Here is a 14,381-nt window from a genome sequence, read left to right on the forward strand (position 1 = left end):
TCCTTTGTGTACCACTCCAAAATCCTCTCCTGCATATACTATTTTTTTGGAAACACCTAGTCGTCTCATCGTTATCACACCGGTTGTAACTATGTACCTACGTGTCTACCTTCTCCATCAGACTCTGGAACAAGGAGTCGGGTCTAAGTCCCTTGCCTCAAGCACAGAACGCTGGACTCCCAGTAGACCATATGTTGCAAATAAAGACGTCCCTTTCAACTCAGGCCATCCACGAGCCCAGCAGTTCCAACAAAATGATGTACAGCAGCCTTTTGCAAGCCTTTATGTTGCCTCAATATTTCTCCCCTGCAAAATGGGAATGATCCGTATCCGCCTTGCTGTGCTGTTGGAAGGAGTCAGACGACGGGTGTGAAAGTATTGTAACACTATAGAAATTAATTCACTCATCCATTTAACAGGCAATTATTAAGTGCTAGGGTGGTGCACCGCGATTACCACCGTGTTACACGCGTTCCTCCAGCAGGTAGCATCCTTCCCGTCCCGCGTAGGGGGGAAGGGCGTCTCCCCACCAGGCTTTTCTCCCACGGAACTCCGGGTGGTGACCTTATTCAAAATGGCGCAGGCGGCCTCGGGGGCTAGTGCGGCGGCGCGGACTCCGCGTGCCCTCTGACCTGCTGGCAGCAGGCGGAGGGGGGAGCCGGGCGCCGCCATATTGGCTGTTGTCCTGTGAGGGGAGCGGTAGCGGCGGCGGCGGCGGCGCAGCGTGTGGAGCGAGGGAGCGGCGCGAGCGGCAGCATGACTCGGAGGCGGAGCAGGCCGAGCGGCGGCGCGGGCAGGCGCGAGCGGGCTCGGGCCGCGGGGCCGCAGAATCCCCAGGCGCCCGAGCCCCCGCCGCCGCCAAGCCTGGAGGCGGGAGCGGATGCAGGCCCCCCGGAGGCACCGGCGGAGCCCGATCGCGACGGCCCCAGGGAGGACGACGAACCCAACCTGGTGCCCGGCCCGCAGGTAGGAGCGAGCGAGGCGACTTCGGCGGCCCGGGCGCTTTCACCTCCCCCGAACGGGAGCGGGAGTGGGGCGGGGTTGGGGATGGGCCATCCTGCCGCGGCTGGGGCAGCAGCCTTCTCCCGGGTCCGGCGCCGAAGCTTTCTCCCCCGGGGCGGGAATGGAGGCTGGACCCCTCTCCCCAAAGCCGAGGCTCGGTCCGCGCTCCTGCGACTAGGCTGAAGCTGCTCCCCTCTCCCCGCCGCCTCCGGGCTGGAGCAGAGACTAACGTCTGGCCGTACACCCACACTGGGACTGGGCTGTGATCCCGAGGCCGCAGCTCCTCTCTCGGCCCGCCACCTCCCCCTGGGCCCACCTGCTCCCTCAGCCACAGGCCATCTCGGGGCTCTGGGACTGGACGCCTGCAGCCTCTTCCCTCTCCCCTCGGGAACGGCTCCACTCCGTCCCCTGCACCGCCTGCAGCCGCGGCCCCCTCAGCAGCTGTGTCTCCTGGCACCTCCTCGCCATACCCAGCAGAGCAGTCGGAGCAGACAGCCAGGCTGCCCGGAAGAGTTTTTGGTGGGGTTTCTGCATGGAGGTGGAAACCCAGCAGAACCTGCCCTTTCTCCCTTCCCCTGCCCCGCAAGGCAGCCCGCCCCGACCCTGAGATCCCGGGTTTGGAGAATCCTGCTGAGAGTGAACAGTAGGAGGATTCTCCAAAGCTTCCAGCTTGCCACCTGGAGGAAGGTCACTTTCTTTTGAGCAAAGGAGATAATGGGAGGTACCCTGCCAGTGTTCACTGAGAGGCGGGGGTGACATGGGCCACGGTTGCTCTGGGAGGGTTGTGGCACTCGGGGCTGGGTGGCTCTCCCTAAGCTTGCTCTGACAAAAGAGTTTTGAGTTGGTCTTTTGGCTGAGCCTGCCCAGGAAGGCAGGCTCCTGCAGGAGTCTTGGAGGGTCGGATGCGGCGCCGGATGAGGATGAGGCGTGGCGGAAGATGCGTTTGGCTCTGCAGACACTGCATCGGGCAGCAGGGGACTCTGGGAGGCTGGTGCAGCCAGAAGGCATGGCTCTTGACAGCCTTCTAGTAGAATCTCTGGAATTGTGCATGTGAGTGGGGTTGCCATTTGGGGTACCTTCCTACAAAGCCTCCCCTGACCTCCCTAGTTGCGTCAGGTGCCCTCTCTGTGCCCACAGCCCTCTGTGCCTCCCTCTGGTAGCACTCCCCTTTCTGTGATGAAACGTTCTGTTGATATGTCTGTTGCCTGCCCTGGACTGTGAACTCCACAGGGACACAGGCTATGCCATCTATCTCTGATCCTCCACGCCTCGCCCAGGGCCTTGCTAACACAGAGTAAAAATAACTAGGTGAATGAGAGAGAAAGTGAATCAGTCCAGAACCCGTGCTTATTGTAACCCAGTTTTCATGCTGATTTCCTTGTGTCTCAGATCACAATAAGGTTTTTAATTAATGAAAATGTCACCACTTATTGAGTGTCAGAAGCTCCACCTTCATCCCTGTCCCCATCTCCTGTCCTAGGCTGACACTGCTTCCATAGGAGACTCCCCAGGTGGGACCCCCGACCCCTACTGGGTCTAGCTTCCAACCCTGAGGCTGCTTCCCCCACCAGCCTACTCTGGGACCCCCCTGGGAGTGCTGTTACCCAAAAAGGGAGAGTGGGAGAAGGGAGAGTCGGGAAGCTGTTGTCTTCTCTTCTTCTCATTCAGCAGACCATAGAATACTTTAGGGTCTCTGCCACATAGAGATGCCAGAAAGCTTGGATGATGGCTCAACCATTCAGTTTTTATTGAGGATATAACTTTGCCAAGAGCTCTACGCTTCATCAATTGCTTTGACATCTAGTTTCCTACCATGTTCTTGTCTACTCCACTGCCTGACCTACTGATTCATTTATTTGTGCCAGGCACTTTACATACCTTACTTATAATCTTCCCCCCTCCACTGTATTTCTCCGCAGCATTTAGCACACATATGATGAATTGACCATTGATTTGATTATCTGGTTTTATTTGTGAACTCTGTGAGTTCAGGAGCCATGTCAGTCACCATTGTACCCCTGTGCCTAGTGGTTAACAAATGTTGATCAACAAACTAGAGGATATAAATATTATTACCCCATTTTTCAGATGAAGAAACAGAAACTCAGAGCAACTAAACATTTGCCCAAATGACTCCATCTATAGGTGTCAGGCAAAAGAAAAGAAGAGGACTCTTAGGTAGTTTGGGGGATTTTTAACAAGTCTTTTTTTTTTTTTTTTTAAACTACAGCCCCAAAGAAGGGAAACAAACTGGTAAATTCGGTTCTGATTATGCCCCACTTTGACCGGGGGTGGGGTCTGGAAGCAGGCTTTTGTGCCCTGGTGCAAAGCACCTAGTAGAAAGGTAGGGTTCAGTCATTGCTCTGCCTGCAAGCGTGTCTTTGTTGAGGTTCTCTGGCTCTCACTGCCACTCATAGCCCTATCTTACGTATACAGAGTGGATAAGGAAGATGAAACTCAGTGTCATATACCAAACTGAATTCCAAGGTGGCAAATAGGACCACTCCCAGTCCACAGGCTTGTTGGAATGCCCCAGCTCACACATTGCTTTGTTTCTGTTTGTATTTTCATTTGAGACCATATTTTAAAGATCAAAAGGTTTCCCACACATTTGGATTTGGGGCTCTTTTTAAACTAAAGATATGATGATGCTGGGTCCACTTTTCCACAAGGCAGTAATCAGTAGTCTCTGAGTAGCATTTGGCCCTTTTAGACAGCCTGTGCTCCTTAGGCCTCTTCTGGTTCTTTCCAGGCCCCTTCACTTATTTGCATAACCTGTACAATTTTAAAGCAGGACCTTGAGTTTAATTGGGATCCCAAACGGCTTAACTTTCAATTGTTTCAGGCCACTAAACCACACTGATCTGTTTCCTAACAACCCAAATCCTTGTTTACAGCACAAGAAGACTGAAACAGTTACTACCTTATTAGCAAAGGAAAAAACAAACAAACAAGGAACAACTGAAAAAGCAATTATAAGAGGCAGTGGGGAGTAGTGTTTAGAGACTTGGATTGAATTCCCAGCTTAGCCTCCTAGCTTTGTGACTCTGCAAGTTGCTTCTCTCTGACCCCATCAAGAACTTCACAAGAGGCCTTGGTGGCTCACGCCTGTAATCCCAGTACTTTGGGAGGCTGAGGCAGGAGGATCCCTTGAGGCCAGAAGTTTGAGACCAGCCTTGGTGACATAGTGAGCTCTCTGGTTCTACAAAAAAAATGAAGTCAAAACTTAGCTGGGCATGAGTGCATACCTATAATCTCAGCTACTTGGGATGCTGAGGCGGGAGGATTGCTTGAACCCAGGAGTTCAAGTTACCCAGGACTTCAAGTGCACGCCACTCGACCCCAGCCTGGGGGACAGAGGGAAACCCCATCTCCTTCTCCTTAAAAAAATAAATAAATAAATAATACTTCACAAGAGAAGCAACCTATGTAGCAGCTAGTACATAGAGGCGCCTCACCTAAGAGAGGTGGCAGGAGCTGTGCCAGGTGGCCATACAAAGCCTGAGTGTTCTGGCCTATTCGCTCTGCTAGCTGTCTTTCATCTCTCTTGGACCACTCAGTTTGTAATCCAGGTACACTCAGTAAGCCCCCAGGAGACTTGCTAGGATGTAAACCAGCAGTTGGTGAGGAGAGGTGAGCTCATCCTACCCTTGTCCACCTCTTGGTCCCCTCCACCTCGTCCTCTGGGCCTTTGCCCAGTCTAGTTTAAAGGGTCTCTAGAGATCCGATTCTCCCACTGCTTCCTCAAGAAATTGGAGCAGATGATTAGTCAGTATCTTTAATAAAACCATCTCATTATGTTTAATTCACTCAGCAGATATCAAAACAACCTCTGTGCCAGGACCTTTATTTGGGGTGCACAGATGGATAAGACAGTTCCTATCTTTGGGGACCTCCCCCTTGGAATCACTACCTGCCCAGCCTGCACAGCTTCCATTGTCAGTAGGAGGAAATGGTACTGAGGGGATCCCTGCCACCTCTGGTTCTTCTTTGTAAGCCAGTAGAGACTAACTCAGTAAAAATGTCAAAAGACCTTTGAAAATGAAGACTTACCGACTTAGGATTTTATTTTATTTTATTTTATTTTATTTTATTTTATTTTATTTAGAGATAGGATCTTGCTGTGTTGCTTAGGCTATCCTCAAACTCCTGGACTCAAGTAATACTTCTTAAGCCTCCCAAATAGCTGGGACTACATGTGCATGCCACTGCACCCAGCTGAGTTTTAAATTTTAATTTCTAATATCAGATAGATGATCCTAACACCTTTACTTACCTCATCTAGAAGTTTTTAGAGCAGGGTCTATGTTTTAATTTATTTGGGGGGTATATACTGTGTGTGGTCCTGTGGTCCTTATATCCTCAATGCCTGGCTGTTAAACTAAATTCTAATAAGTGAGGATTCTACCACTTCATTCTTATCTGCCCCCAAACTGGGCCAGGTTGGCAGTTATTCGTTCATTTAGGCCAGCCATTCGCATGCTGTGATGCCCAGTCTTATCTCACATGGCATTTATTGTGCAAATATTAACCGATCCCAGCTCTGTGCCAGGCCTGGGCTAGCTGCGCATGCAGAAGTGAATCAGACATAGTCCCTTCCCACAAGGGGCTCATAGTCTAGAGATCGTGTGTATAGTAATTGCAGTGATGCTAGAAGGAGATATAACATCGGCTTCCTCTAAATAAAGGTTCAAATCCTGGACACTTTTTGTGTGTGTGTGTGTGAGATGGAGTCTCACTCTGTCGCCCAGGCTGGAGCACAGTGGTGCGATCTTGGCTCGCTGCAAGCTCCGCCTCCCGGGTTCACACCATTCTCCTGCCTCAGCCTCCCGAGTAGCTGGGACTACAGGTGCCCACCACCGCTCCCAGCTAATTTTTTGTATTTTTAGTAGAGACAGGGTTTCACTGTGGTCTCGATCTCCTGACTTTGTGATCCATCTGGCTCGGCTTCCCAAAGTGCTGAGGTTACAGGTGTGAGCCACCGTGCCTAGCCATCCTGGACTCTATTAAGTGGCCTTTGGAAGTGTTTCAGCCTCTTGGTTTGTTTTCTTATGTATAAAATGACAATCCAGGCCAGGCGTGGTGGCTCACGCCTGTATTCCCAGCACTTTGGGAGGCTGAGGTGGGCAGATCACGAGGTCAGTAGATCGAGACCATCCTGGCTAACACAGTGAAACCCCGTCTCTACTAAAAATACAAAAAAACTAGCCGGGCGAGGTGGTGGGCACCTGTAGTCCCAGGTACTTGGGAGGCTGAGGCAGGAGAATGGCGTGAACCTGGGAGGCGGAGCTTGCACTGAGCCGAGATTGTGCCACTGCACTCCAGCCTGGGCGACAGAGTGAGACTCCGTCTCAAAAGAAAAAACAAGACAATCCAGTCTTACAAGGTTAATGTTAGGGTCCAAGAAGTGCTGTGTGCTTAACACGAGTGGCAGCTCCAAGTATTGTAGATATTTGGTGTCGGGGTTGCCCAAGACGTAACCTAGAGGAAGATGGGTCAGAGAATGCTTCTCAGAGCTGAGTCTTCAAGGTTCTCCAGAGAACAAGGTGGGAGAAAAGAGTCCAAACAAAGGAAGGAACTTGTACAAAGACCCAGGGTGAGCACCACTCATTTGGAGAGTCAGGAGAGATCTGGCTGGAGGGGCTAGCAGGGTTCTTGAAAACCACACCAAGAGGTTTGGGCTTTATCCTGTAGGTGGTGAGGAATCAATGAAAGGTTTTAAGCAGGAAAGAGAACGTGATGTGCTTCAATACATTCTCTGATAGCATGTGAAGAAGTAATTCTCAGTGGGAGAGACAGCTGTGATTGCTTGATTCCACCTCTCCCTTGCCCCAACCTAATAATCATCAGATCCCCTGTGCTTTGCTGGACCCTATCCCAGACTTACAGAATCAGTCTCCAGGTCTGGATCCCAGGTGTCTATTGTTGAATTGTCCCCAAGTGACTCTAACATGTGGCTGGGTCTGGGAGCTGCTGAATCGAGGGTGCCAGGGGGATCTTTGAGGAGACCTAGGATATTCAAACAATGGGCTTCCCAGGGAGGAGCTTTTCCATAAGCAAGAATAGAAACAATCTTAGTTTAAAACAGAACAAAAAACCTTCCCCCAGTTCTGATCTATTAATGATATTGCCAACTGCTAATCTTCCATTGTGTATCCAAATACTGACCTGTGCCTGCTCTGTGCTACAGCCTCTGCTGAATGACTGCAATACAGTGACTTGTAGGAGACAGGCTCTGCCCTTGAAAAGCTCACAGTATTGTGGAAAGGACAGATTTCAACCAGTAGAATATATTTGATAAGCTCTATTCTAGAGATACGTTTTTAAACAAAAAAGTGTTAGGGTATCCCAGAGCAAAGCCAAGTTCATTGTTCCTATGGACTTAAGAGGATGTAACACCCAGATCGAGCCTAAAAAAAAAGAGAAGAAAAAGGCAGAAGGAACAGCATATGTGAAGGTGTGACTACTTTATGTATTTGGTCCTTCTTGACAGGATGTGCAGAAACAGAGAAGGACTGAGGAGAGGCATGCTATGTCTTGGGAAGGGCCCTGTGTTTGTGCCTTCAGTTCTGTGCCTGTGAGTCTGCCTTCGTCCTTCAAACTCTGGGTGGCTCCCAGCACAGCAGCTGCATGGTTGCACAGCCTGTGGGCCAACATGCTGCCGTCCATCTCCCCTTCATTCTCCACCAAAGGCCCTTAGCTCCCTTTATTATTTCCGACCCCCCCCCCCGCCCCCCGTCATTCTTAGCATGCTTAGCACAAGTAGTAGCTACAAGTAGATCTATCTACTGTGAAAAATGATGTAGGGAAACTAAGGCAGAAAGAAGGGGCTGGTGGAACTGCAAACACTGAAGGTTTTATTAGGAAGTTATAGCCAGAAAACAAGGAGCTGGGGGTTCAAAGAGGTCTTGAAGTCACTTGTCTAGTCCTTCTGTCCTTTGCTTCAAGAAATAAATTTGGTTTGGGCAAGTCTCACTTAGTAAGTTTCCCTGTCATTTCTTCCAGGGCAGAAGAGGAAAGAAACTAACGGGTATTGAGCACCTACTTTGTGCCAGGCCCAGGCCAGGTACTTTACATAATTTATTTCCTTCTGTCCTCACAACTCTGTAAAATATGGTTTTATTCCCATTTCATAAATGAGGAAATTGAGGCTCAAAGAAATTGAGTAATATTCCAAGATCATATTGAAAATGACAATTGGGATTTGAACTCACAACTGTGTCTCATCCCCAAAGTTCATGCTCTTCCTCCTCCATGAGTAACGTGTGCTGGGGTTACAGTAGCAGAGTGGCAGTTTGACCTGAGGATTCAGGTAAATCTGTGGCTTTGGCCCTCCTTGTGGCTGATTGCACCCAGGAGGCAGTTCAGCAGATGAGCTAGCCTTGTGGGGATATTAAAACTGAGAAACTTTTAGGGTTAAGGTCACTAGGATCAGAGAGACTCACTCCCAACCGAGCTTGTACAACCAGAAAGGATTCTCCACTGACTAGTCTTACGGTGTGAAACAGCTGTTCTACCTCCTGGAAGGGCCTAAGCCCACAGCCTGCATGGAAGTTTGGGTAACAGCTCCAGGGCACTGAGGTAGGGTTGTGTCAACTCTCTTAAGAATTAACTGCAGCTCTGATTGTCAGCATTAGAATGGTCTGAGATTCTTCTCACTGATTGCCCTCTCATCAGTGGCTCAGAGTGACTTATAGCATGTTGGGAAATGCACTGGTTTGACTCTGTTTTACATTCTGCCTTTGTGTTAAAAAGCTGAGACATGAGCCAGATGGGCTTTAAGCTTTCATTTGTTTATTCAGTGAATGCCTGCAATGTGCCAGGCCCAAGCCAAGTTAGGTTCCTGCGCATACTTAAATGACCAAGGTCCACACCCTGCCCCCAGAGAGCTTACATTCTACCAGGAATTTAGGAACAGACAGAATACACCTATGGCGCATTTTGATGATGCTATACTAAATAGAATCAGTTGTGCTTAGCTTGACCAGCAAAACCTTCATTGACCTTTGACCAGAATCTTAGGGAATGAATAGGAATTGTCAAGGATAGATGTTTCCCAGCACTTAACACAATTGGCAGGAGATAACGGACTCTGAGAATGTTGAATGAGGGAATGAATGGGTGAATGGAAGAGTGAGTGATGTTAACTATGACAATGAGTTTTTCTAGGCTGACGATTGATCATTTTCTCTGCTTCTGAAAGGGAATTTTAGCTGCTGGTGTTGTCCTCTGCCTGCCTTGGTGACAGAGAGGCTCTTGGAGTTGGGTGCCTTGAGAGTAGAGTGCTCCAGTGGGCCATTTCAAAATAGAATTTGGGATCTGTTGTAGGGCAGCTGGTTAGATACAGCATGTGTCTTGGGGAAATCCTGTACAAACATACACAAACCCTGGAGATGAAAAAGAATCCATGGGATGAATGAGGCCAAGTTGAGTACTGGAAATTCAATCCAGCTTCAGAGTAGTCCTTGACAGCTGTCTGGTCTGGCAATGGGTTATTCCCAAATTGGAGATAGAAAGGCCAAGCTAGAAAATTAAGTCATGCCCCCAAAGAGCTTTTTTTTTTTTTTTTTTTTTTTTTTTGAGACAGGCTCTCACTGTTACCCAGTTTGAAGTACAGTGGTGCAGTCTTGGCTCACTGCAATATCCGTCACTTGGGCTTGAGCAATCTTCCAACCTCAGGAGACCCTTATATATTCCAAAAATGATTGAGGAACCCAAAGAGCCTTTTTTTTTTTTTTTTTTTTGAGAGGAGTCTTGCTCTGTCGCCCAGGCTGGAGTGCAGTGGCCGGATCTCAGCTCACTGCAAACTCCGCCTCCCGGGTTTGCACCATTTTCCTGCCTCAGCCTCCCGAGTAGCTGGGACTACAGGCGCCCGCCACCTCGCCCGGCTAGTTTTTTGTATTTTTTTAGTAGAGATGGGGTTTCACCACATTAGCCAGGATGGTCTCGATCTCCTGACCTTGTGATCCGCCTGTCTCGGCCTCCCAAAGTGCTGGGATTACAGGCTTGAGCCACCGCTTCTGGCCTTTGAGCCTTTGTTTATGTTGTTTATATCTATTGATATTTACCGAATTAAATATTAAAGCTGAGAAAGTTTTAAAATATTTTGTCACTAATTCATTTAAGAAAGACAGTATTGAAGCTATCATGTTAACATAACAATTTTTAATGAAAACTATATTTTCCAGAACAAAATTAGGAGAATGGCCAGGCGTGGTGGCTCATGCCTGTAATGCCAGCACTTTGAGAGGCTGAGGCAGGCGGATCACTTGAGGTCAGGAGTTCGAGACCAGCATGGCCAACATGGTGAAACCCTGTCTCTACTGAAAATACAAAAATTAGCCGGGTGGGCCGGGCATGGTGGCTCACGCCTGTAATCCCAGCACTCTGGAAGGCTGAGGCGGGCAGATCACAAGGTCAGGAGATCGAGACCATCCTGGCTAACACAGTGAAACCCCATCTCTACTAAAAAATACAAAAAATTAGCAGGGCGTAGTGGCAGCTGTACTCCCAGCTACTTGGGAGGCTGAGGCAGGAGAATGGTGTGAACCCAGGAGGCGGAGCTTGCAGTGAGCGGAGATCACACCACTGCACTCCAGCCTGGGCAACAGAGCGAGGCTCCGTCTCAAAAAAAAAAAAATTAGCCAGGCATATTGGCGGGCACCTGTAATCCTAGCCACTTGGGAGGCTGAGGCAGGAGAATCACTTGAACCCAGCAGGTGGTGGTTGCAGTGAGCTGAGATCATAACACTGCACTCCAGCCTGGGTGACAGAGCGAGATTTCATCTTTAAAAAAAAAAAAAAATTAGAAGAATGGTCTTCTTTTCATATTTGCAAATTACTTTCCATCTGGCTTAATAGACTAAAGCTGGCTTCTCATATATGCTTCTGTATTCAGTCTGTTGCAATACATTGTTTTGGTTGAAGTATATGAAAAAAAATCCAACCTCACACAAATATGTAAGTGAAAAAGAGAGGAGTGTTTCAGTAGCCTTGCCAGATAATTTCCAGTATTGAATTTGAGCCCTTATCAGTGAAGTCTTCATACTCATTTACACTAAAATCTATTGGTCAAACCAGTGCTTTGAATCCATCATGCTTTGGTCATTTGGAAAATAGGCTCACTGGATTTTGCAGATCTTCCAAATGTTTTCCATTTCATTTTACAGTACCAAAAGATGACATTTGTTAATATCACCACCAATTTAATCAGAAAAGTCTTTAAGTATTTGGAAGCTGTGAAACTCATAGTGGTGGACAGAAGTTTCAGAATTCTAATTTTCACTTGAAAGCTTGCATTTTATATCATCATAAATACCATCAGTTGTTTTCCTTGAAGTGACAGGCTAATTTTATTCATTGTTCATTTTTTTGAGAAAATGTCTGCCAATTCCCAAGTCTAAATAGTAAGTCATTCTTTCAGTTAAAAAATGGTGTTCCATGAAAAAAAGTGGCTTCCTCTTCCTTTGATTTTATCTCTCTTTTATCCAGGAAAAAGTAGAATGCCCTAACTTAATGCTTCTCAGGTCAAGGCAAAAAAGTCTTGGGCCTAATCTGGTAAGGGAGCAGAGATAATGATTTTAATGGCTACAGATGCCAGCCCCTTAGGCCCTGGAGTGTACCTAGAGCTCACTTGGCCCCTTCACTGCTCTGGGGCAGTGCATGCTACAGCATGGATCTCCTGTGAGTAATCTCACACTCTCCAGAGATTCTGGTTTTGCTTAGAGTGAAGAAAAATTATCTTGGAGCTTTTTTGAGGAAATCCAAAATCAGTAGAACCCCCAGAATTTTTCTTCCCTCATCTTTTGCCTAAGGCTAGAGCTGCATCCTCAGAGTCTCTGAAATTTAAACTGAGGTGAGCAGGAACAACGGGCTGCTGGATTCAAGAATCAGTTCCATCAGCCTTTGTGATGAAGAAAAATGGTTGGAGTTTTCATTCATTCGATGAACATTTGCTGATCATGTTCTTTGTGTAGGAATACTGTGCCAGGTGCTAAACATACAGCTTGGGAGCAGCTGATTGAAAGTCTGGCTTGACTGACTTTTCAGGGCATAAGTGTTCATGAATGCCAGAATTTGGAAAATGGCAGCAGATCACAGTCAAAGGGAACTCTGAACCAAGAGCTGTTCTCTGCCAAAGCAAAAATTTGGAGGAACCAGTGGCATTACTGACTAAATATAACATCTCTAGGGCTTGGGATTCTTATCGCCCTCTAGCAATTAAAGCGGAGATGAAAATAGCAGAAAAAAGTCCCCAGTTCCACAAGGCGCATCATACCCAGGGGCAGGCACCAGGGCCTAGAGTTAAGACATCAGCTTTAGGAGTGGCCTTCCGCCTGGGCCTGAAGGAAGGACTCAAGTGTACCAGACTCCGAGAGGACAGTGGATAAACTAGTCTTCAATGTAGACTTAGAACAGAACAGCCAAGGGGCTTAGATAATAGATTGAGTGCCTACTGCCTGGATCCCTTGAGCTAAGTGCTTTGTGTCTCTAATGTGACTTAATCCTATGGGTAGCTTTATGCAGCATGGGTGGTATCGTCACTCAGTCCTTTGGGCGGCTTCAATTAGAGCTTAATTAGCTTTTCAGGCCCTGTGTTTCTTGCTTTAACTGGGAAGACAACCTGTCCTGTAAGGTCACTTCCAGTGATGGCTAATCTCATTTATTTTGTGTACCATTTTGGCTCTAGGGAGAGTCACATTATTTTGTTTAACTGGGGGCATCTCATAATCCCTAAAGAATGCAGTCTTTTACTCTAACGCAGTTAAGATTGGAACCATTCTGGAGGTCAGGTGGACAGATGGGCCTTTCTCTGTAGGAAGCAGTAATTTCAAGCAGTGTCTCATTGGACTGCCTGACACCTGCATTGCCATGGGGACACCTAGCCAATCTTGAGTTCTCTACCACATGCCCAGCTGAGCCCATGCCTCAAGCCAGGCCCTGTACTGCTCCGTGAGGGATCCAGACAGGAATCAGACCTGGCACCTGCCTCTTGTAGAAGGGACAGAAGATACAGGTAAATAAATTAAATAGAAGGCACAACTACTATAACCATGGCACAGTGTACTAGGAGGAGATGGGAGAGGAGAAGTGAATTACAAGAGGGACTCTGTAGGAGAAAGCCTGGAGGAGGCTGGACTTAAATTGGGCCTTTCATCTCAGCTACTCACTGGTAAACATGAGAAGAAAGTGGGTTGTAAGCAAAGGATCCCTTTAGCAAAAGCATGACATAGAAAAAGGCAGAGATTATTTTGGGAACTTAGGGAATGACTTTATGGGGTTGAGGGGAGAGATTAAGATTTCCAACAAGTCAGCTTAGATTCATCATATATGAGAGACTCATGTTCGTGTAAAATACAGTGACCATTTATTGTTTCCTATTGTTCCTGTGGTGTTAATGATTAATACCATGTGTTGAGCAACATCTATGTGCCTAGCAGTGGACTAGGTGCTTTATCACATTTATTTCTCACAGCTGACCCTACAAATTGAAACTTAATCCCATTTTACAGATGAGCAAACAGAGAGGGTAAGTAGAACTAGCTCAGCATCATACAGCTGGTAAGTGATGGAGGTCAGGATTAACGCCAAAGCCAGTGTTGTTTCCACTGCGCCCCAGTGCCTTCCACAAGTACTTTGGCACTAAATGCAGTCACATTAATTACACACTTAATTTATAAGAATTGTGTATTTGCTTTTAAAAACAGAAAACACACGTATCATATGTTTTATTATACATTTGAATTATTGGTTATAACTACAAAACCATATACAGTCATTCCTCCACATCTGTGGATTCAACCAATTGTGGATAGAAAATATTCAAGGAAAAAAAAAAGGATGGTTGTGTCTATACTGAACATGTGTAGACTTTTTGCCTCATCATTATTCCCTAAACAATACGGTATAGCAGCTATTTACATAGCATTTACATTGTATTAAATATTATAAGTAATCCAGAGATTGTGGGAGTATGTGCATTGGTTATATACAAATATGACACCATTTTATGTCAGAGATTTGAGCATCTGCAGATTTCGGTATCTGTGGGGTGTCCTGAAACTGATCCCCTATGAGTACTAAGGGATGACTGTGTATTGTGCTTTATATGCCATATAAAGAATTTCAGGCCAGGTGCAGTGGCTCACGCCTGTAATCCCAGCACTTTGGGAGGCCGAGGCGGGTGGATCATGAGGTCAGGAGATCGAGACTATCCTGGCTAACACGGTGAAACCCTGTCTCCACTAAAAGTACAAAAAAATTAGCTGAGCGTGGTGGCGGGCGCCTGTAGTCCCAGCTACTCGGGAGGCTGAGGCAGGAGAATGACGTGAACCTGGGAGGTGGAGCTTGCAGTGAGCCAAGATCGTGCCACCGCACTC

At 47.4% G+C, this 14,381-nt stretch overlaps 1 protein-coding gene across 19 annotated transcripts in view; it reads left to right on the forward strand.

Annotated features, from left to right (window-relative positions):
* The first annotated feature begins 625 nt into the window (after window positions 1-625).
* Window positions 626-14,381, forward strand: part of FAM193B (family with sequence similarity 193 member B) — a 35,372-nt gene continuing 21,616 nt past the window's right edge. For 3 of the 19 annotated variants that reach the window (XM_033179964.1, XM_033179965.1, XM_033179966.1), the window contains exon 1: window positions 626-966. In XM_033179964.1, coding sequence (XP_033035855.1) covers window positions 757-966 — 210 coding nt within the window. In that variant the 5' untranslated portion in view covers window positions 626-756. Of the gene's footprint in view, window positions 2,053-3,232; window positions 3,347-7,495; window positions 7,580-8,007; window positions 8,069-12,820; window positions 13,019-14,381 lie in introns of all 19 variants that reach the window. The other 16 variants (XM_033179971.1, XM_033179976.1, XM_033179973.1 and 13 more) reach the window with 14 other exon arrangements.

The sequence above is a fragment of the Trachypithecus francoisi genome, unplaced genomic scaffold (assembly GCF_009764315.1).
Source record: "Trachypithecus francoisi isolate TF-2019V2 unplaced genomic scaffold, Tfra_2.0 Lachesis_group2, whole genome shotgun sequence".
NCBI lineage: Eukaryota > Metazoa > Chordata > Mammalia > Primates > Cercopithecidae > Trachypithecus > Trachypithecus francoisi.